Source organism: Budorcas taxicolor, chromosome 11 (assembly GCF_023091745.1).
Source record: "Budorcas taxicolor isolate Tak-1 chromosome 11, Takin1.1, whole genome shotgun sequence".
NCBI classification, from domain to species: domain Eukaryota; kingdom Metazoa; phylum Chordata; class Mammalia; order Artiodactyla; family Bovidae; genus Budorcas; species Budorcas taxicolor.
The window spans coordinates 50,830,061-50,854,552 of record NC_068920.1 but is presented as its reverse complement, the minus strand read 5'-3'; the positions used below and the strand labels follow the sequence as shown (position 1 = coordinate 50,854,552).

Sequence of the window (24,492 nt, the reverse complement as noted above, 5' to 3'; positions counted from 1 at the left end):
AGTGGTGGTCGTTCAAATGCCAGGTCTGCCAGCCCTCAATTCACTGTGCCGTCAGCAGGCGAGTGGAGGCCGTCACACCACCTCGGTGGTCACAGACCCAGCCACTCGGTCAAGTGTGGGCAGGACGAGCAGAGGGCTCTCAGACCCCATGGTGTGGGGCCTGGCTGGAGGGTCACACGCCCCAGAGGCGGAAATTAAAGCAGCTGAAACACGCTGCTCTCGGTACTTTCTGATAACATTCACTCACGAACAACAATCCAAGGAGAGCGACAAAGGCTTAGATCCCTGTAAGATTTAGAACCAACAAAATGCTCAAAGGGCTTCGTGCAGGAAAACACACACAGAGAAAAGAAACCCTGAAAAACAAACATGCTTTTGTCTTCTATGAATTTTTTTTCTCCTTTAAGCTAAATTAGACTACTTTCTAGACGGAAGCGTCACACACTTCATGTGGGCCTTTATAAAGCAAGCACTACGTTTGTGACTTGTCTGGAATGTTTGGAGAAGGGAGTTGATGACTTTGCCAAGGAGTGGTCGTGCATTCCTAATAACAGATAAAGTGAATGGATCCCAAGCAATTGGCAGAGAGAGGAGTATACATACAGGCATTTTCAGATTTCCACCTGAAGACTCTGGTCCTTAGAATATGCAGTGTGGTTTTTAACTAGCTTAGATTAAGAATTTTCGTTGACCACCTACTTACTGACTGAGGTGCTGTGTGCCTTTTGGAGAGAAAAATGCCACCTAATTCCCTTTCATCCAGATAATGGCATATTGGAGTTGTTGACGTTTAACTGGTACAGAAACATGGCTTGAAGACAAAGCTCTATCTTCCTTTCCCCCAGATTAACTACCATCACTTCAAGGAAGAGAGACGGAGCTGAGTCTATTTCAAAACGACTTGATCATCTAGACTCCCCACATGCAGGATTACAGGCATCACACGGAACACAGCAGCGCAACACGAGTCACACGGCAAGCCTGGTGGAGGTTCCAGGAGCTGCTCGTCCAGGGTGTCTGATGGCAGGAGGCCAAGCATGAGGCGCCCTTCCTAAGAGTGGGATGGAGGTATACTCGAAACCAGAGGCCCATCCACATTTCAGGTTCCACTGGAGTTCCAAGACCCCCGTGTAACAGGTTCTGGTGGCTAATGTCTCCAACGCCCGTCTAAAAGTAGGGTTTGGCAATGCAGGTAAGTGTTTACTCTCTCCTGAGACCTAGTGGCTCTTCAACTGTTACCCCTGGGAAAAGCAAATGCCAAATATTTTCATTAGCCTGGCATCCCTGACATCTCTTCTACAGCCACTGTGCCACGAATAAGGAAAACAGATAAAGGGATGGATGCATCAGATGGTGCCACAGAGCCCAGAGTTAAACTCCAACAAGCAGAGAAGGAGGTCATCACAGCATGGTCACAAAGCTCACTGCGTCTGATGCAGAAGGTCACCCTCCTCTCCATGAGGACTCATCTCTCACCACACCACTAGCAGCAAGGCTGGATTTAGGCATGCTAATAGAGGGTGTGAATGACAAAACCCGGAGAACTCCTCTATCTGACTCTCCAGGTCTAAAAAAACCCAGGACCAACTTGTGCAGAAATGGCTTTTCAAGAGCTGCATTTCTTGGGAGAGGCCCCACATCTGCTAAGGGACCAGAAAGCACTCCCGATGAAGGAGTGGCAGCCTTTAGGTCCACAGGGGTTGAGGTGCTGCCTGTTTGCCTCAGTCTTCCCTAAACTTTTTGATGACACTGTCATGGCTGTGAGCCCTGGGACCTCAATTCTACTGGCAACGGGGAGGGTGAGTCCCCTTAAACCACTCAAGGCCCACACTAGCCAGCTAAGACGGAGGGGCCTCTCTGCTCATGGGCGTCTGGGAAGAGACTCTGGCCTCAGGCCAGCTGGAGGATTCCAGCAGCTGGGCCAGGGCCCTGACTGTGCTTCTGAAAGGTAATAACCATTGTGAGCCATAATTTGGCTAACCTCCTAAAATATTTTTAAAAGAGAACACTTGTAGACATAAACAGACAAGCTCAGTTTCATTTATCACAATCTTCTGAAAGGACAATTTAAGATCTAGTACTTGTGGGCCTGGGGCTAAAAGCAAAACTAAAAATAAAACTATCTCTATGATTTGTTTTTCACAATGGTTGATAAAGCTGGTGATTTGGTTTTCACTGATTTTATGTGAATGGGCACCTACAATATCTTTAAATTCTTCCTAAAATTACACAGAAATCAAAATAACTCTTCCAAAAAGGAGTAAAAAAAACCCCAGGAAACTAGTTTTGTTCCAGCTGGAATACTTACTGATGTTTACCAGCAGGAAGATTGTGCTATTAGAAGAGAAAGTCGCCCTTTCAAGATGGCAGAACCTGTTTCTGCCACTTATTGGTGCCTGGCATAGAGTTAAGACCCAGGTGTCAGTAAAATGAATGAATGAACTATGGAATACTCTGCGTTGCTGAGCCATCTGTTTAACCTTCCAGGGGAGAAAAAAAGATTAAAATTCCTAATGAAACAAGGATGTCTTACGAGGGCTTTTGGGGTTACTCTTCCTATATGAAAGCTGGTTTAGATAAAGCATCACAACACAGAAACTTTCACATACCTGTCTTTATTTTATTTGTGATTTAAATAAATAAAAAGGTTCATGCTGGTTAATAAAAAGGCAAGAGTGTTTGCTGCACGGCTGTGAAATAGCATGCTCTTGCAGTATGTACTGATGGCAGCATCAGATAACACCACCGGGCCCTCCTCTCTCTCTTCCTGGGCCAGTCCCAGCCAACGCTTTGCCCACCTAGCACTTCTTTTGTATTGCTTATGTGCCCTGAATGCAAACACAGAAGAATACACGGCTTGATACTAAGTTCTGTTCTGGTCCTGCCCTGCAGATCCGCTGTGGTGAGGCACTGTCATGGGGCTGGCCTGGCTGGTGAGGCCCAGAGACTGACCAAGCCCTGGCGGAACCTATTTGTCTCTCGTTAATTAGAAGTCGAGTCTGTGCTGCAGCAGTGGGCAGCGCAGTGAGGACTCCTCTCCCGGGAGCACACAAAGCAAGGCCCTTCCCTCCAGAGGTGCTGACCACTCAAGGCGGCTCACTGGTGGGGCAGCAGGGCCAGACCAGCACGACGGGCACTTCTGTGGACGCTTTAACCTCGGTGTTCAAGCCACTTTCATGCGACAGTCCTCAAAATTTCAAAGATGTATTTGATGCAATGGCTGAAGACCAGTGTGAGAATCAGCCAAAGAAAAGAAAACAAATGTACTTTTATGCATGAAAACTGTTCATGGGACAGGCTCAGTTCACAGCCTCTGTGTCCAAGTTGTACTTAAAAGCTTAACTCAGTTTTAAGTATGGTGAATTGGTGTTTTAAAAGCCTTGTAAAGCAATTTTTATACTTACCTCGATAAGACAGTTTTTCTGTTGCTCTTAACTAACTTCTACAATCCTGCTAGGGACCTTCTCCATCCCCCCTCTATCCACCCACCCATTCCTTCCATCATGCATCCCTCATTATTCCTCTGTCATTCATCCTCCCATCCTCCGAAGCTCCCGAGGACCAAGCTTCAGAGCCTTCACCTACCTCCTGACAGATCAGGAAAATCACCATAAAGAATAAAACTCAAACATCACTGCGAATGAAACTGTATTACTGAAAATCCTACAAGGAGATGAAGGATATGGGCTAAGTTCGACTTCCCCTTTCATTAAAGACTTGAGAAAAGGCTATTTACTATTTGAAATTCTAACCCCCAAGACCTCATGTAATGTCAAGTGTGCTAGAATCCAGGTGGCATGCTGGCAGACAGAGAGCTCTCTCATGGCCATCTCCTAGGGCACAGGGGATTCCTAGAAAGAAGAGAGAAGTGGTAAGCGTCTCACTGGGGAGGACGCCCAGAAGGAGGGAAAGCTCACCCAAGTGCCCCGCCACGTGGCCACGGGTACCGTCCCGTGGGAGCCTGGAGGCCCGGGGTGAGGCTGCGGGCCCCACCTCCTCTCACAGTCTCCATTCAAGCCCCAGTACTCCCCCGCCTCTCTCACAGTGGATTCACAGCATCACCTCCCCTACCCTGGACAACCACTGGCTGACTGAAGGAGAATAAACTCTCTCTCCTTCAGCCATACTTGGCTTCATCTTGCCACTTCCCTGCTCAAAAGCACTGCAGGTGCTCTTGTTTCCTTTCACATTAAACGTGAACTCTCCTTTGCTTGGCTTTCCAAGGTTGTCCTCCAAAATTCACCCCACCCTCTTTAAGCACACCTCACTCAGCACAGTCAGGCTGGCTGGTGTCCCAGGAACACTCACTGCCTGTGAATGCCTCTGGGCCTTCCTGCATGTGGTTCCTTTTTCCTCCAAATCAGTTTGAATCTATCACTTTACTTTCTTTCTTTTTTTTGGGCGGGGGGAGGTCGTGCTGCACGGCATGTGGGACCTCAGTTCACTGACCAGGGACGGAACTCAGGCCCCTGCAATGCAAGCAGAGTCCCGACCGCTGGGCCACCATGAAGTTTCAGTATGAATCTACCACTCATCAAGGTATCAGTCTCCTGGCTACTCCCAAACCTCACTGCCTTCTCCTTCCTTCAAATTCAAAAGCACTCAAAACTCAATATACTCCATCTTTACTGGTCTCATTCTTTCCGATGAGCTAGTTACATCTATGCAATCAGACAGTAAATTCTTATGCAGGATTAACACAGGCCGAGCAACCAAGGACATGTCCCTTATTAACTAAATACCAAAGCTCCCTGTTAGTTCTGACTTGCCTTTAGGTGGTGAAATTGCAGCAAAAAGCCCAAGACCTTGGACATTCAAGCTTCTGCAGGTGAATGCCCACAGTTTTGACAAGGGTCTCCCTGAGCAGAGCTCTAAGGAAGCCCACACGGTCCCCCCGATGTGCAGCCGCCACGGGTCTCACATCATGCACCTGGTCCTGCTGGAGTCAGAGCAGACTTGGCCGAGAGCGCCTGCGCGGCGCACATCCTCACATCTCTGAATTAAACTTATCTGTTTGAACCTGTAAACTGAGAAAGTCCCACTCTGAGAATTTTCATCGGAAATTAAAATGCTAAATTCGGAGTATAGGGAAAAGAATACATCCTTACAACTGAAGTGAAAATATGGGAACACTAGCTCTGTTTCAGTTACAAGATTGCCCAGTGTCAGCTCAGCCTAAAACAATGCTCAGAGCCCCAAAGCACAGAAGATGGAGCTGAACGTTCAGCTTTGAAGCTGTTGAGGTACAAAAGGGAGAGCTCCTGGAAGTAACTTTTTATTCTCAAATAGTAATGCTACAAACAACAAAAGACATTTTCTAAAGCTCATGGTGTTTGCTTATTTTTAAAATGCACGTATGACCCATGCCAATGCAAACACCAGCAAGGCTGGGAGGACTTTACGGGTTCTTCTGGGCTCTCAGAAGGGAATCATCTTAATATCATTAAACCAGAGTTTCCTAGCAAACCTCTTCTGTACAAAATGTGCTAATCTGCCAGCAAACTGGGTCAGTTTCCTCAGTTGCCAGGCACTGCTTTCTCCTTGGCCACGAATTCTTTTGTGCTCCTGAAGATGAACAAGAAGGTCTCTACCACAAGACAGAAGTGTAGAGACTACCTTCAGAGAACAGCAAACAAACTTTCCTTCCTGCCAGCAGGCCTCAGCATAATGTAGTCTAGAACATAAGACTCAAACTGGGTTCCCTGAGTTCCAGCCCACTGCCCACCCTCAATCTGAGCAAGTCATTTGAGCAAGTGAATGTGAGCAAGTCAGTGACAACTTCCTTACTGGTTGTTACACTTGGGGCCAGGGAGATGCCATTGGCTTTCAGTGGGTAAAGGCCAGGGATGTTACTGAACATCTCAGAGGGCATAAGAGCTGTACCCCACTGCAACAAAAGAAGACTCATCTGACCTAAAATGCCAACAGTCTTATTCAGCTGGCTGAGAGAACCCTGCTCAACACAGACTCATCATTTTGTGGACGGCAGCCAGGCTCACAGTGTCAGATATCATCCATATGGAATGACTCCCAAATATGTTATCTCCACCAAACCCTTTCTCCTAAACCATGTTACCAATTTGGATACACAACAACTTCCCTGATGCCTCCATCTGGATGTTTATAGAAATCTCCAATGTATTCCAAATGGAGTTCCTGATCTCTGCCCACCTCTCCCACAGCCTTTCCTCTCTCCATGGAGAGCAATTCTACCCTTCCAGTTGCTCAGGCCGAAACCTGTCACCGTTTATTCCCCCTTACACCACGCTTCCAACTCTAGCAAATCCTGTTCGTTCTAGCTAATAAAGCAGACGCAGACACAGATCACTGCTCCAACCTATCTGGCTACCACTCTGACACAAAGTGCCCATTCTCTTTACCCACATGATTGCACTAACTTCCCCACTGGTCCCCTGCTTCTATCCTTGTCCTGTACTCTCCACATGAGTGTCAGAGCATATCTTTCACCACATGAAGTCAGATCACATCACCCCTCTGCTCAAAATCCTTTAATGGTTCCAACCTCTGCTCCTCAGGGCAAAAGCCCAAGCTTCACAAAGATCCACAAATCCTTCTACGATCTGGTTTCCATCCTCCAACTTCCTCTCCTTCTACCTTCTCTTACCCACTTTGGTCTTCAACAAACCATGTAAACTTCCACTTCAGGGCTCATACTAACTGTAAAATATTCATTGTCCAGATAGCCTTTGCAGAAACAAAATCTGGCTTTAAAGGGAGGAAGACAGCCCTAAGCATGTTCTAGCTTTAAAATATTATGTTCAAAGGGAGATTTTAGATTCATTACAGGAAAATGAAAAAAACTCCAGACTGTATCTTCTGGCCACAGTCACAGAATACGGACAAGGTGCTGCTCTTACAAAAGTGAGTTAAAGGAAATTTCAGTGTCACCAAACATCTATATCCAAGTGACCACGAGGTTCCAGGGAATCATTTCCCTTTATGGAGGCTGGAGAGAGTGAGGCTGATTTCTGTAGCCACCAGAGATAGCAGCTTGTGGAGAGAGAGGGGTTTAGCAGTAGAGAAGTCACATAATATCTGGTCAATAATTGGCTTGATTCTCATTTGAAATGTAGCAGTGTACCACAGAAAGCATGCTATTCTGAGCCCCCAGCTGTAAGCTCAGCCAATAAAAATATGTACTTGAATACTATTTGTAACTAGGAAGTAAGGCAATAGATGGTCAAGAAAGCAGACTCAGGAGTCAAAAAGAACTGGTTTTGTTCATATCCTGGTTTTACCACTTTCGAGCTGCATGAGCTTGGGCAGGCCATGGAACCTGTGTGCCTTCAGTCTCAGCAGCTGTAAACAGGGATAATGACAGAGCCTATATCATGGCCTTGCTGTGTGGACTAAAAGAAACGGATGTCAGACTGCTGCCTCTGCCTCTGGGTGCTGGGAGGCAGGGAGGTGACTGGTGTTTTTATAATAAACTTTGTAGAACTACTTAGCTCCTTACACTATGTACACTGATAATTTTAACAAAAATTAAATTTAAAAAGCCCTCCGCACAGTGCCTGGCACAGAGTAAGTGCTCAATGAGTTTATATAACTGACTACCACGCTCCCACTGGCCCCCACAGGGGAGGGGCGGGTGCGTGCTTCTGCTAGCTGCCCCTCGACAGAGGAGAGCACAGCTGGACAGGGCATCAAGTGACACAAGCTTTCCTCCCGGCTTCTTTGCGCCGTCTGTAAACCTCCCAGGGAAAGGGGCTGCCCCCAAGCATGAGGCAGCAGGAAGGCCGTGCTGTCCTCCACCGCCGGTGCCCAGCTAAGGACACCAACTGCCAGCCTATGGGTCAAATTCAGTGCCCTCGGAACCGAGCAAATGTTGGGCCCAATTCCATTAAATAATTTCTTATTATTATGTTACACTGACTGGACTGGCTACTTCAAAGCAGATAATAAGATCCATAAGCCATTACACCCTCAGGCCCATAAGGCAGATTGGCCTTTTCTAAACTTCTCCCTGTAAACCTCCTGTTGTTGTTCAGTGGCTAAGTTCTGTCTGACTCTTTATGACCCCATGGACTGCAGCACACCAGGCCTCCCTGTCCTTCACTATCTCCTGGAGTTTTCTCAGATTGATGTCCACTGAGTCAGTGATGCTATCTAACCATCTCATCCTCTGCCTACGTTTCTAAACCCTCACCTGAGCAGAGAGAAACGAGCTCTTCCTTGCTGTAGGTTAGAAGAAAGGTGGTTTCTGATATAATAGTAGACTAACTTTTTCAGCTCCAGATCCAAGATATCCTAAAGAGTGATTGTCAGAGAGAGAGAAAGAGGAGCAGGTGGAAACTGTGGGCAGGCAGGGCAGATGGCACTCGGCACTGGCTGACGCTTGAAGTGCACGAGGAGCCTCCCCCAAAGATAATAACACGTTTCTCCTTCCGAACCAGCACTTGGCGGAAGTAATAACAGTGGTTCAGGCTGTAATCAGTTTAAAGGAGGAGTTATGACAAACAGCAGCTCCAAACATTAAAAAAAAAAGAACAAACACAAAATAAGAGGTATAGTCCAAGTAACAAAATGAATAAATGAACTTGAGATTCTTTTCAGCTCCTTCAATGCAAATCATTACTCAATTGCTAGAGAAAGCAAGCAAGCACTTGGGCTGTCCCGAAAAGCAGGCCCTTGGTTTCGGCCAGTCATACTCATACTTCCAGCTACCCTGAATAAGGCCATATGGTTTGTATCTTGCTCCTCTCTATAAGGCCTTCTTAAAAAACACTGAGAAATTCTAAAAATTACTGTCAAGTAAGAAAAAGAAGTATCTAATTTCAACAGGACCTATTTTCTCCTTCCACACCTCTGTAGACTGTTTTCTGCTACTATCTAACACTGTCCAAACAGAAGCTACCCCAGCCTCCAGAGATGAGTCACCGTTAGAGCGCATGGCAAGACGAGCCTTGAGTCAACAGTGTGACTGTTTGTCCTCACAGGCTCTTGAGTGAATCAAATAAAAGGGTTCATTAAAACAACACCTAACCTTCACCAAAACTTGGTCTGACTGTTCACCTGGGACAGGTCGGCCACAACTGAGCTGATAATGAGGCCAGCCAATTTTTAACAAAGGCTGTCAGATTGATGAATCCCTGGAGCAGGTCAGCACACACTTACCTTTCTGACTCCCTCTGACAGTTCTCACACAAGGAGGGCCCAGGCCCTCTGGATGTTGAGGGATGAAGCTAGGACAGACATTCCCACCCAGAGCTCCCTGACTCCCTGCCCACAGCACAGAGCGCTGGGTCCAGAAAGCTTGGCATTACTCAAGGGAGGCAGGGGAAGGGCTCCCGGGGCGTCCAGCTCCTGGCACTGAGAGACGTGCCATTATGTTATCTACCCAGCCCTCACAGAAGGTGCATGGAGCAACCTTTTCATCTTATCCTACCAACCTTAGCAAGTTAAACTATAACTATGGAAGCAGAAGGAAACTGGACGGGTCTCCTCCAACTGTGGTCATGGGCTTCCCAGAGCATCATGCCCTCTCCAGCCTTCAGGGCAGGCAGGGAGTTCCTTTAGAGTAAATCAAATCTATTGCCAACTCAGTGATCCCTGATGCCAGGGTGCCAGGTCCTCCGCCTACCTATCCAATGAAGATGGCACCTGGGGTGAACTCAATACCCCTGCTCTAACTCTAGATTCCTAGGGGGCTATCTCAGTCTTTCCACTCATTCATAAATAAAAGGGGGCTATTTATTATTAACACCACATGGTTGGTGCACCCTGAGAGTTTAAAAAGGTTTTATTTTTATCAACTAAAAACAGAAATCACTACTGTAAAGACTCAACAAATAGAGGAACTCTTCCACCCCCCACCAAAAAAAAAATGCCACAGGCAATGCCCAGTTTACATTAGAGCCTCTTTCTTCAACTTTTATGTCTTTCACACCTTGATAATACTGGTCATCAACTCAGTTAATGCTTTTGATCACAGGAAAAAACAAAACAAAGGAAGATCTAAGCAAAGCCCAAGCTCATCTACTAATACCTTCAGTAATGTGGCACCTGGATTGGAATCCCAGTCTGTCCCTCACTAGCTGTGTGATACTGGGGCAAGCCAGCCCCTCAGAGCTTTTGTTTTCTTATCAAAATATGAGATGATACAGGTAAAGTACTTGGCAGCATACCTGGCACAAAGGAATGGTTAAAAAATAACTCTAGTCTCTCCTTGATCTCAGCACTTGGTCAAATACAGCCCTTCAGAACCTTAAGCAGTCTTGCCTTATAAATAAATCTATATTCTTAAGCCAAACACAAATGCTTAGAATTATGAATGATTCCTGCTTAAAGATATCCATTTAACTATGGTCCCAATTTTTTTCAGAGCCATTGTAATTATTCTATCCAAATTTTTTATCTAAAGGAACACATCGCAACTAGCTGAACATCACCCTCCCCACTCCTGACCACACCCCGCTTACTCAGTATTCTGCCTCCAGCACTGCAACTGCTCTGCTATCATCACCCTTCCTGTCTTTCCAAATCTGTGCTTTTACAGCAGCTCCATCTCTGCTTTATCTCTGCCTTAACTAGCCCCCAGCCATGCACACAAATCATACATTTTGACTGTGCGGTGCCCTACCGACCAAATTCACACTTCACCTGGACTGAATGGCATGAGTGTTTCATCTCCCCCACTGTACTGAGAACTGCTAGCTGGTAGTGACAACTTCTATCCTTCAAGTCTCCGTATTCAATAATGTACACTGATTTGTACATTAGTGCAGATGTGTCGATAAATCCTTCCTGGTGACTGTCTATCCTCCACCCCATTTCTAAGGCGTCCTCAGAGGCAGAGCTGACTCCATTTTAGCCAGATATGCTACCGGAGGACTTGCTAGTACTCACACAAGTGCTTTCTGAATAAGATTCTGATTCACTTAAGAAGAAAAGGAGGCTGTGATTTCTCTTTGGGGTCCAAATGCGACATTCTCAATGCATTATAGGCAACAGTCTTGGATATAATCTGCAATGAGAAACTTTTATCCGTGGTTCTTGCAAATGCTATTTCTAAATATCCTACAGAGTTTGTAAAATAAGCCCCCACCTCCACCCAGGCCAGGGCAACGACAGACTTAAAGGACAACAGTCCCTAAAGCCATAAAGGGGCAAAAAATAATTAACAGGTTCGCAATCCAGGAAAAAAGTGCAGTCTCTGGCCAGGAACAGCAGCCCTTTCAGGCGACAGTGACGGCCGAGCCACAGAGCTCGACTGGGTGGAGGGGCCTCCACTACAGAAAGCACTGGAGCAACAGCTGCTGCTTCCTGCGACTCTCGTCTTCACATCACACTCAGCTGCCTCAAAGCTCTCCTTCTAACAGGGCGTGCTTACCCTAGGGCCTGTACCACCTGGAATAGCCATACCCTGAAGGGTTAAATGTAAGGAAGAGCTATCTGGAACAATAAGAACTTAAGAAGAAAAATTTTGTTAGTGTTAAGACGTGAAGACTTTCCTCAAATATAAGCCATTGCCTCGCCTATTTATTTCTTATACCCTATACGACTAACATGATTCCACACAATCCTTTATAATGACCATCAAACTAATAAATCAGTCTTGTTACACTTCTGCTGAATGAAGTCCCTCTTTCGACCATGTGGAGAAAGAGTTCACATCACCAAGTTTCTTTTCTTCATTTGCCTGTGGATCTAGACCACATATAAAGCACTGATCTGAAAAATGCCATTCTTAAAACAGAGCAAGCTGTCCCTCAAATAACGATCAATTTTATTTTTAAAATATTGAGGGTGAATGCCAGCATGAAGCAAGCAAAGACTTAACGGTTATACGATTCTATAAGTGGGAGGCTAAGCCTAATGCATCACATCATTAATCGAAGAAGGAATAGCAGTGCTCACAGGCCCTGCCACAAAAATCACCTACAACAGTTAGCTCTCAGCAGCAGGGCTTTATTCAACCAACCAAAAACAACCAGCAACCGTCATCACCCTTAGCAGAATATGGAAGGTGCTGTGTAATCAGCAAGCACAGAGAAGCAGATCAAGAGATCAAACACCTAGAAGACAGTCTTAGAACAATCAGAATATTTAAAATTATGATCAACTCAACAAACAATTCTCTCACTTATTCTGCACACATGAAAAGTCAAAATATCACTTGGGCCACTCTGGGTTGTGGGTGAGGAGGCAGATGGGCCCCAAGGGACTGGAAAGATAATCAAGACTTGGAAACTAGGTAAATAAAGTGGAAGCCCAACAACATGTAGAATAAACAATTGAGTCTGTCTTTTTCTTCAGGAAAAATACTCTCTGCCCAAAACCAAAACAAGCGCGGTAGGAACAAACTCCAGAGGCGTGCGACTGCTCTGCGTTTAGTGCACACCTACACTGGAAGAATGCCTGGTGACATTTTGACTTTCTCTCTTTTTTTTTTTAAATACTAAAGGTAAAGAACTCTGTTCTTTCAACACCCAAACCAGAGCAGAGAGACAGCAGTATTTATAAGATGTGGATGGGGGAGTTAACACCCACAGGACCTGGAGATGGGGGGGGAGGGGGGAGGGGAGAAGGGGTAGGTTTTTGTGCTACTGCATTGGCAGGAGAGCTAAGCAGCCTTAAAGAACATTCTAGGCTTCTAGGTTTGCCAGAAGGGGTATCACAAATCCCAACGCCCACCGCCTATCCCTTCTCCTCTTCTCCGAGGGCACCTACCTTACTGTAAGTCACTACTGATAAGTTGTTTGCGTGACTGCTGGGGGATAGATTTACAGAGTTCTGTGAGAGTCTATTCTCATCTTGCTCGGTTTGGTCAGGAGCAGGAGCCCATGTGTTTTTGCTGATCGAGTCGAACTCGGAACCCCCAGGGTCTTTTAAGTTGTTTTCATCTGATTGTCGGTTCTTTTGGGGAGAGGCAAACGGGTTGAAGTTTCCTTCTACCTTGCGATGTGGCTGTGTGTTGAACTCCGTTTCAAAAGATGACAGCTGCTGCGTGACTCCTAAAAGTCCACCCACTTCCACACTGAGAATGACCCAGATGACATCTGAAACAAAAAGGCAACTCATGTCAATGCCCGGCATACCCTCAAGACTCAAAGCAGCCATCACAGAGAACCCCAAATACTACCCACACCACACAGAGAAATGTTCCTCTACATGCTACTTTGGAAGCTAACTGACAGAGCAATCTACTACACTGGCACTGCATGCAGTTCTACATTTTTAGTAAAGTCAAGTTCAAACTCTGGTACAAGATCAGTAGAGGTCTGCGGCTGAGATCCATGAAACTATTTGTAAAAAGGTCCCTAGTTGATTTTGATGCATAACCATATTTGGAAATCATTACTCCAAAGAACAATGATCGATATATACAAACCCAAAGGCAATATTTTCAGAATTACAAGCTCATGGGTTTTGCTTTATTTTGTAGATTTAACTCAGAAAACTCAGGGCAGGCATAACTCTTGAGTTTATTTAAAAAAAAAAAAAGTGCCTATAATGACTAGAACTGCAACCTATTAACCACCTCCCTCTCTTTGGGCAATTTAGAGTGAGCACGTACTGTCCAAACTAGAACAACTGTGAGTAAACGAGGTAACTGTTAATAGGTACACCAGGAGGAAACCAGCACTAACCCTAACATATGAGAACAGATACCACCCTGGCTATTTTCACCATCTATGAGTTGGTTCATAAAGAAGGCTGAGTGCTGAAAAATTGATGCTTCCAAATTGTGGTTCTGGAGAAGACTCTGGAGAGTCCCTTGGACAGCAAGGAGATCAAATCAGTCAATGATAAAGGAAATCAACCTTGAATATTCACTGAAAGGACTGATGCTAAGCTGAAGCTCCATACTTTGGCCACCTGATGTGAATAGCCAACTCACTGGAAAAGATGACCCTGATGCTGGGAAAGATTGAAGGCAGAAGGAGAAGGGGACAACAGAGGATGAGATTGTAGGATAGCATCGCTGATTCAATGGGCATGAATTTGGGCAAACTCCAGGAGAATGGTGATGGACAGGGAAGCCTGGGGTGCTGCAGTCCATGTGGGTGCACAGAGTCAGACACGACTGAGCGACTCAACAACATGTTCAAAAGATATCAAACTCAGTATGCCTCAGCCTTTCTAAAATAATTCAAGTTAACACCAACTTCGTCTTTCTGTCAGATATGGAAACTGTACCATCTACACTGAAGCTGTAAGAGGTTTGTTTTGAAAGATGCATTATAGGACTTCTGGTCATAATTCAGTTCTTTATTTTCCTTTCCTTGTCAGCAAGTACTTGTACTCAAGTAACCCTTATGGCACTTAATAATGGCCCCAAAGCGCAAGAGTACTGATGCTGGCCAATTCAGATATGCCAAAGAGAAGTCATAACATGCTTCAGCTGAAAAGGTGAAAACTTTTCAACTGAATAAGGAAAGAGAACCAAAACCGTATACTGCGGTTGCTAAGACTTACAGTAACAAACCTTCTAACCACGAAACTGTGAAGGAAAAAGGAAACTCAGGCTAGTTTTGATGTTACACTTTAAACTGCAAAAGTGAGATCCACAGCGAATGATAAGTGCTTTGTTAAGATGGACAAGGTGTTGAATTTGGACAATAAGCTATTTTGAGAGAGAAACTACATTCACATAACCTATTACAGTATATTGTCTTAACTGTTCAAATATATTATTGTTGACAATCTCTTAATGTGAATAATTTGTAAATTAGGCTTTATCATAGTTAGGTATGTATAGGGAAAAACAGTATATACAGGATTCAGTGCTGTCTGTGGTTTCAGCATCCATACTAGGGGTCTCAGAACATATCCCCCACAGATAAGTGGGGGACTAGTGTATAAATATATAAGCCTAGAACAAAAAGATGGAGAAGCTCTATACACTTAGCATAACAAGACCGGGAGCTGACTGTAGCTCAGATCATGAACTCCTTATTGACAAATTCAGACTTAAATTGAACAAAATAGCAAAAACCACTAGACCATTCAAGTATGACCTAAATCAAATCCCGAACCATTATACAGTGGAAGTGAGAAATAGATTGAAGGGACTAGATCTGATAGACAGAGTGCCTGATGAACTATGGACAGAGGTTTGTGACATTGTACAGGAGACAGGGATCAAGACCATCCCCATGGAAAAGAAATACAAAAAAGCAAAATGGCTGTCTGGGGAGGCCTTACAAATAGCTGTGAAAAGAAGAGAAGCGAAAAGCAAAGGAGAAAAGGAAACATATAAGCATCTGAATGCAGAGTTCCAAAGAATAACAAGGAGAGATAAGAAAGCTTTCCTCAGTGATCAATGCAAAGAAATAGAGGAAAACAACAGAATGGGAAAGACTAGAGATCTCTTCAAGAAAATTAGAGATACCAAGGGAACATTTCATGCAAAGATGGGCTCGAGAAAGGACAGAAATGGTATGGACCTAACAGAAGCAGGTGGCAAGTATACACAGAAGAACTGTACAAAAAAGATCTTCATGACCAAGATAATCATGATGATGTGATCACTCACCTAGAGCCAGACATCCTGGAATGTGAAGTCAAGTGGGCCTTAGGAAGCATCATTACGAACAAAGCTAGTGGAGGTGATGGAATTCCAGTTGAGCTATTTCAAATCCTGAAAGATGATGCTGTGAAAGTGCTGCACTCAATGTCAGCAAATTTGGAAAACTCAGCAGTGGCCACAGGACTGGAAAAGGTCAGTTTTCATTCCAATCCCAAAGAAAGGCATTGCCAAAGAATGCTCAAACTACTGCACAATTGCACTCATCTCACACGCTAGTAAAGTCATGCTCAAAATTCTCCAAGCCAGACTTCAGCAATATGTGAACCATGAACTTCCAGATGTTCAAGCTGGTTTTAGAAAAGGCAGAGGAACCAGAGATCAAATTGCCAACATCCGCTGGATCATCGAAAAAGCAAGAGAGTTCCAGAAAAACATCTATTTCTGTTTTATTGACTATGCCAAAGCCTTTGACTGTGTGGATCACAATAAACTGTGGAAAATTCTGACAGAGATGGGAATACCAGACCACCTGACCTGCCTCTTGAGAAACCTACATGCAGGTCAGGAAGCAACAGTTAGAACTGGACATGGAACAACAGACTGGTTCCAAATAGGAAAAGGAGTACGTCAAGGCTGTATGTTGTCATCCTGCTTATTTAACTTCTATGCAGAGCACATCATGAGAAACGCTGGGCTGGAAGAAGCACAAGCTGGAATCAAGACTGCCGGGAGAAATATCAATAACCTCAGATATGCAGATGACACCACCCTTATGGCAGAAAGTGAAGAGGAACTCAAAAGCCTCTTGATGAAAGTGAAAGAGGAGAGTGAAAAAGTTGGCTTAAAGCTCAACATTCACAAAACGAAGATCATGGTATTTGGTCCCATCACTTCATGGGAAATAGATGGGGAATCAGTGTCAGACTTTATTTTTGGGGGCTCCAAAATTACTGTAGATGGTGACTGCAGCCATGAAATTAAAAGATTCTTACTCCTTGGAAGGAAAGTTATGACCAACCTAGATAGCATATTAAAAAGCAGAGATATTACTTTGCCGACTAAGGTCCGTCTAGTCAAGGCTATGGTTTTTCCTGTGGTCATGTATGGATGTGAGAGTTGGACTGTGAAGAAAGCTGAGCACCAAAGAATTGATGCTTTTGAACTGTGGTGTTGGAGAAGACTCTTGAGAGTCCCCTGGACTGCAAGGAGATCCAAGCAGTCCATTCTAAAGGAGATCAGTCCTGGGTGTTCATTGGAAGGACTGATGCTAAAGCTGAAACTCCAATACTTTGGCCACCTCATGCGAAGAGTTGACTCATTGGAAACGACTCTGATGCTGGGAGGGATTGGGGACAGGAGGAGAAGGGGACGACCGAGGATGAGATGGCTCGATGTCATCACCAACTCGATGGACATGAGTTTGATTGAATTCCAGTAGTTGGTGATGGACAGGGGGCCTGGCGTGCTGCAATTCAGGGGGTTGCAGAGTCGGACACGACTGAGCGACTGAACTGAACTGAAAACAAATACACTAAAAAAAAGGAAATTGAAGAAAACTCTCTTAGGTTATGTTTGTTCTCAGTTTTCAATTCTATATCTGAGAAAGGCGATCTTAATTGTCAGCTAGCCATAAATACTTGATTTAAGGTTAGTGATTTGGAAGCTGTATTAAAACTTGGTTGTATCCAAATAAACTGAGCCAGAGCCGTGGTAAGTGGAGATGCAGTGACATCTACTGTTCACTTCTATAATGAGCAACTCTTTTTACCTATCGTGAAGAGGAAGCTAAAGCTGCTAGTAACACTAGTATGGATCAAGGAATGGATATCCGTTTCAGACACACTGTTAAAGCAAGTGTAAATCTTTACATAAACTAGTATCAAAAAAGTTGAACTTGCTGATTTAACACTGTAAACAAAGACAGGCAGAGTACCACTTCATTTAGAAATGTGGAACAGGAGCCAGGAATGGTGGTGGATCAGAGGACTATCATTCAAGACTTTCATACAAGGTTCAATTTCATAAATTGATACGATTTGGCTTTTAAAGAACAATTCAGTGGCAGGCAGCCTGAGGGAGACTCATTCTGTGCTCTCTTATTTTACACTTTCTAACCAAAGGCAACATTCCTTCACCCTATTATTAATTTTTTCCAAGGAAAATATCTTGTCTTATAGTACATTAATTCCTACTTTCGTCTTCCAGTCATCTGTTTACCAAAATCCTCTTGCAAATACATGGTATGGATAGCACACTTGGCTATAGGTCATACGTTTCATTCTCTTAGCTCAGGAAACTCTTGTGAGAAGGAACAGTCTTCTGAAGGCAGTACAAGACTAATGCTTTGAGAACTAAAGCTTTAATACAACTCACTGAGCCTTAATCATACTTAAGCCATCATACTCTCTTCACCTTGGCTATTTTTCTGTACTGTTCGCAGATTCTACATAATAGCTGTGAAAGGAATGTCACTTAAGGAGTCCCTGATTCATAAACACCAAATAATAAACAGCCCAGTTCTGATTCTCCGAAGTTACTACCATGATGGAGCACTCTGAAGACTACATTATGAAGTCTTCTTCATACTACTTCTACTTCTTCACTATGAAGACTATGTCTTCTACATGGTACCACCTGAGCCCTCCTCATTCTACCTATAGACCTCACATTTCACCCCACACATAGCGTGTGTGTGTGTGTTTTAATTAAACAAATTAAAAGGACGATAAAGAATGGCCCAATAAGCTTATTTCAAAGAGGCTGACCATTTCCAATTCTTGCCAGAGCACCTTAACTACTGAGATTAAACCTGGCAGCCAGGTATTTCACTGTCTCTCATTCAAATACTAAGCAGGCCCAACCCTGCGTAGCTTCTGAGATCAGAAGAGAACCCGTGCATTCAGGATGGCATGGCCGTATACTAAGTATTTCACTGTCTCTGATGATAAAACCACAGCTGTAAGGAACTTTAGGAGTTATCTAATGGAACTGTTTCACTTCCTAGATGAAGGATTTGCGGTCTGGAGGTAGACGTGATGGCCCAAGGTCAGACTTCAAGTTAGAAGCTGACCACGATGATGATTAAGAACTTCTAGCTCTTAGTATAGCTTTTTAAACCCACACTTCTTTCTTCCCCACAGGAATTTGGGAACCAAATGTCTAGGGAATGGAAGCTTTAGTTAGGTCAGTCCTATTTCCCAAGTCCATAATATCTTTACTGATAGGCATATGATCTTTGGCACCAGTAACAAGAATGGGTCAACACAGGATGTCCTAGAAAAGTAGCCAAGAAAATAAAACCAGGTATCATGGCTACACTGTCAAGACTTACTGAGCAAATGGAGAAACCGAGTTTAGATGTCTTGCCTTAAGGCAAATTTTAAAAAAGCACCTGAGCCAGAACTTTGGGGTGAGAAGGTGATACAAATCTTATTTCCTTCAACTCGTCTCTTTTACATATAATAAAACTTTAATAGTAAACATAAGCTTTTAATAAGTCTATACTTCCTTTTGTAGAAATGTGTAATAAATTACTGAAGAGAGAACATAACCTTTTAACTCTTTAGACTATCAGAAGTGTGGAGTAAAATGGAAACATTAAACTTGTAGATAAAATCCATCATTTTAATCAATCATGCTGACATACAAACACATCCCAGATTAAAGAATATGAAAAACACTTAGATCACATCATAATAAAAGTAAACAAGCACCTACGATTTGTCCACTAAAATAGATATAGTTAAAAATGAGTACAATATTAGAACGGGTAAACTTGTTTCTTGTGGGAATATAGGTTACAATATATTAATAGTACAGGAACGGGTATACTGGGTTGAATATAAGTAAATGGATCGTGGGTGCAAGCTTTTTCATTATGGAAGAAGGATGTTACAGTTAAGCAAGCAAAGAAGGCTTTCTAAAACCCTGTGGTACTAGACTGAAGTCAGACACATCAGTACAAACTCACTGTCATCCTAATATATATACACATAAAGAAACAGAAGCAATTAGACACGTCTGTATACAGGGGTAGTAGGTGCACATATACTCCAGCTCTGATCACTAGTGTGACCTGGAAGTAATGACCCCCCAGGAGCAAGGACCACACCTGGTGCTCAATGGCTTCTAAACACTATTCTCTAATCAAAAAAACAAGGGCTTCTTGGAGAAATGGCTGACTCTAGGGTTGGGGCATGGAAAATTTAAGAAAAGCCTGGAACATCTTGTTGCACCAGAAAGTAAGGAAGTGCTCAAAACACAGAAAGATGGAGCATGTTACAGGGCCACAGGAGCCATCTGCACGAGCTCCCTCTGGAGCTGGGACAACTTGGGCAACAAGATAACGGAGCACTGCACCGTAACTCCAACTATAGAACAAATACACACGAGTGCACAGTTCTATAAATCAACGAGGGAGCAGAGACAAGCTGTCTTACAAAGAATTCCAAGTAAGATACATACATTACATCTTATATTTATGATATATAAAGATGCTCTCCCTTCCAAGAGGTACAGCTTAATTCTATACACCCTCCCCAACCCCCTCTATCTTAGTGATAGAGCAGGGAAAGAGAAAAGGACTAACTTTATGGTGGAGAAACCGGCAAACAAACTACTAAACCAAGTGACCAAGGTTAGTTTCATCAGCGATATTATGCAAATATCAGGCACCCCCACCTCGCTGTAGGGCACTTCAGGGCACTTCACTTTCGTATCCTTCCTAAACCTGTAACATCAGTCCAGTCATGTGGGAAACATCAGATAAGCTCAGACTGGAGGACAGTCTAAAGGACAGTTTATATAAAGCATACTTGCCAGTATTCCTCGAAACTATCAGGGAACATGAACAACATGGAAAGACAGAAATTGTCACAGACAAGAGGGGACTGGGACACATGACCAGTAAGCCTAACATGGGACTCTAGTTTCTGGAACAGAAGGATTTCTGACACAGAAAGGTAGGAGAAAACGATGAAATACAAAGTCTGGAGCTGAGGTCATAGTAAGGGACCAACACTGATGCCTTCATACTAGCAAGAGTGTCATGGTTATGCAAGATGCTAACAATGGGGCAAACTGGGTACATGGGCACTCTGCTCATCTCTGAAACTTCACTGTAAAGCTAAAAATTGTTACAAGTTTACTAAAATAAATTAGTATAGCATTTTAAAAGTGTATTTTCAGACATCAAAAGGTAAAGTTGTAACAAAGCCAACACTAACAGTTCTCTCTGTAGTGAAGTGACTACAAAGGAGAGTACTTTGATCTACAGGGGGCAGAACAAAGCTGTAGGAGGGCAGGCAGGAGGAGCCATCACTCGCTCAGTTCTTCAGAGGCCTCAAGAAGACCACCTCATCCACTAGACACGAGTCACTCCTACCTACAGGGAAATCTCACCCTTATGGGTCAGCCCCTTCTCAGCAGTGCAGTAAGGGCATTACAGTCTGCAAATGGGAACAGCAAGGATGCACAAATGAACCAGTCTGATGTGGATACTGGGCTGAAACTGCCTAATTCCAGAGCCTGCCTGTGCCCTACACAAGATGCAAATGGAAGCCACGGAAAGCAAGTGATAAACGGCTGCATTAATAGGTTCTACTTGGTCTGGGTTCCCAAGGGGAAAGGGCTGGAGGCTTCAGAAAGTACCACTTTCAAAGATCCGTTATATAAGGACACCTCAAAGTAATTCCAACTGTGGCTAGGACTGAAATCTCATAGTCTTCTGAGCTCTAGAACAACTGCCTTGGCCTCGTCCCCAAGAGCTGTGAGACAGCACCAGAGACACAGGCTGGCTTTAGCCACTCTTGGATTTGGATCTGGAGGCTGCAAATTCAGATCCTTCCTAAAGCTCAACTCATCTTCAAAGCACTGTAGGAACCCCACATTTCTCCCTGAGGATTAAGAAACAACTTGGGTCTATAGAGGTAAACAGGCTCTAGTCAGCTGCTGGGCTACAAGCCATGGGGGCTCATATTTCATTTCCAGAGTAGGAAGGCTGGGTGTGCGCTGCCTGGCTTCAGCGAGAAAGGTTTGGAAGGGGAGTCAGCGCACTGGTAGTCTGGCGGCCTGAAAAATGCCTCAAGTAGAGAGTGCAAAGGTTGGCATTACAGCAAGTCTCGACATATCTGTCTGTCTCTGCCCAGCCTCAACCTCCAGTCTGTATTTCCATACTCTCTATTCCACACACGCTTTGCTCCCGTGACACCTGCCCAGGCACTTAGATGCTTTCACTATTAACACAACACCTACCTTAGCATCTACGGGGGAGGAAGGGAGAGCCGGGCTCCAGTTCATCCGCTTCTCAGGCAACTCAGATTGCTGGGGCCTAGGTGCCATCTACAGCGGAGTGACTGCTACAGGGCTGCCTCTACTCAACTCCGCCTCCCTCCCCATCCTCACTCCCCTCCATCTTGCCACACTGTGTAGTAAAATCGTATCCCTTAGTTTCATATTTTCTTAAGAGTTTCTTTTTAAAATTTACTTTTAATGGGAAGATAACTGCTTTACAATACTGCGTCGGTCTCTGCCATACATCAAGAACCAGCCACAGGTATACATGTGTCCTCGCCCTCCTGAACGTCCCTCCCACCTCCCACCCATCCCACCTCGCCAGGTCGTCACAGCCCCAGTCTGAGTTCCCTGAATCACCGCGCATGTCCACTGGCTATCTGTTTTCCATATGGTAGTGTGTCTGCTTCCATGCTGCTCTCCTCCCACCTCCCTTTGTCCCTCAGTCTGATCTCTGCGTCTGCGCCTCCACTGTTGCCCTGCAAACAGGTTTGCTAACAGTCCCCAAGCAGCAGGAGGAATGAAATGTGAGTGGCAGACTTTTCCTTTTCTTTTCTCTTCTAATCCTGCGTTGTCAAGGCACCTGGTTCCACCTGAACTTAACTTGATCTCAAATCTTGAGCTAACCAATGCGTTTTTCTCATGGAAATATCTTCCTTAAGGGAGGAGAAAGGGACGACAGAGGATGAGACAGTTGGATGGCATCACCGACTCAACGGTGTTTGAGTAAGCTCCGGGAGTTGCTGATGGGCAGGGAGGCCTGGCATGCTGCAGTCCATGGGATCGCAAAGAGTCAGACACGACTGAGTGACTGAACTGAAGCTATGTTAATGAACTATGTATTTGCTTGAAAATCTGCCTTTCTTCAAGATTCATGTCAATTGTTTTATGACTGGGGATGACTCACCTGGTGCCAATGCTACCTCAAAATCCAAGTTGTGGGTGAGGGGTCTGGTGCAACTCAGTTCTGAGGTGTCTCCTTCCTCTCATTAGCAGCTTGCTAACAGGTAAATAACTCCTTGCTAAAAACTAGCAAGGGGGCACTCTTTCTGTCCCCTTCTGATATCTATGTCAGAAGCTTTCACTCTCTCTTTTATACTTTAATAAAACTTTGCTACACACAAAGCTCTGAGTGATCAAGCCTCGTCACTGACTGCAGGTCAAATTCCTCTCCTCCGGAGGCCAAGAATCCTGGCATCCTTCACAGCTCGTAGCAGTAACCTTTCAGTACCATCTTTCCAGATTCCACATATATGCATTAATATACAACATTTGTATTTCTCTTTCTGACTTACTTCATTCTTTGTAATAGGCTCTAGCTTCATCCACTTCATTAGCACTAACTCAAATGCGTTCCTTTTTATGGTTGAGTAATATTCCACTGTATATACATACCACAGCTTCTTTATCCATTCATCTGTTGATGGACATCTAAGTTGCTTCCATGTCCTTACTACTTTAAATAGTGCTGCAGTGAACACTGGGGTACACGTGTCTATCTCGATTATGGCTTTCTCAGGGTATATGCCCAGAAGTGGGATTGTTGGATTGCATGGTAGTTTTATTCCTAGTTTTTTAAGGAATCTCCATACTGTTCTCCATAGTGGCTGTATCAATTTACATTCCCATCAACAGTGCAGGAGGGTTCCCTTTTCTCCACATCCTCTCCAGCATTTATTATTTGTAGATTTTTTGATGATGGCCATTCTGACTGGTGTGAGGTAAGGAATTTCCTTTTAAAATGAAAATGCCTCCATAAGGAACATATTAAGCTACATTAACCTCATCATCAGATTAGCCAATAGGCCTAAGAGCACAAGGGGGAGAAGAAAGAGAAGGCCAGGACAGAGCACTGGAAGCCTGCATGAGACGAGACAGTGAGGGGTGTTCCATGCCTGGAACAGGGAGAGAGGCTCAGAAAGAAAAGCAGACATGGCAACAACAAAGAGACGACTCGTTTTCAGTTTTCTCAAATCACGCCCTACGTAATAATCACGAGCTTCTGCCACAACATGGCAGGTGAGGGGAGAGAGCAGGTTTAGTTGTCATTTAACCTCTTATTTATTTACTTTCGGTCTTAGGAAATAAGGATTCCTACTTCCCAAACCCAGTAAAATCAGTGCCACGAAATGAAGAGTAAAAACATAAACAGGTCTGAGACAAAAGATGAAAACTGGCTCAGAATGGGGGGGAAATTGCCATTAATTGGGCTGAGAGGATCAACACAGAGAAAGGTAGACACAAAGCTAACAGGAGACACTATTTCTCGCAAGGTCATTCGGCTGCTGTAAAATGTTATACTGACTCTCTTTCAGTGGCTATTGCTTTCTTATCAATGCCGCCCCCAGATTAGCTTTGTTACAGCCATCTATTATCACTGAGGCTATCCAACTGCCAAACTGCCCTTTCCCACAACGTCACCCAAACCCTAATAATCCTCCCCTCTAGCCCTACCTCAGAAACAGCAGCCAATCCAAAATTGATCCCACTTCCCCAGAGCCTTTTCTGACTCCTTCAGGAGGAACTCAAGCTTACAGAAGCTGCTGACCCTGGCCGGTCTCATACATGGCACCCCACAGTTCCCCTGGAGTGCCTTCTCTCATCACACATCAATCAATATGCTTTTGTCAGACTACAGGCTCATTTCAGGTCATCTCTGAACCAAGATGCCCTCCTCTCCTCCCACTCCCAGCCTCAACTCCTAG

The 24,492-nt window shown here is 44.4% G+C and overlaps 1 protein-coding gene across 4 annotated transcripts in view; it reads right to left on the bottom strand.

Annotated features, from left to right (window-relative positions):
• The window catches only part of ILRUN (inflammation and lipid regulator with UBA-like and NBR1-like domains), a 99,441-nt gene that overhangs the window by 2,335 nt on the left and 72,614 nt on the right, over positions 1 to 24,492 (bottom strand). For 2 of the 4 annotated variants that reach the window (XM_052649307.1, XM_052649309.1), the window contains one exon: positions 12,694 to 13,022. In XM_052649307.1, coding sequence (XP_052505267.1) covers positions 12,694 to 13,022 — 329 coding nt within the window. Of the gene's footprint in view, positions 1 to 3,665; positions 3,852 to 12,693; positions 13,023 to 24,492 lie in introns of those variants that run through there. The other 2 variants (XM_052649310.1, XM_052649308.1) reach the window with 2 other exon arrangements.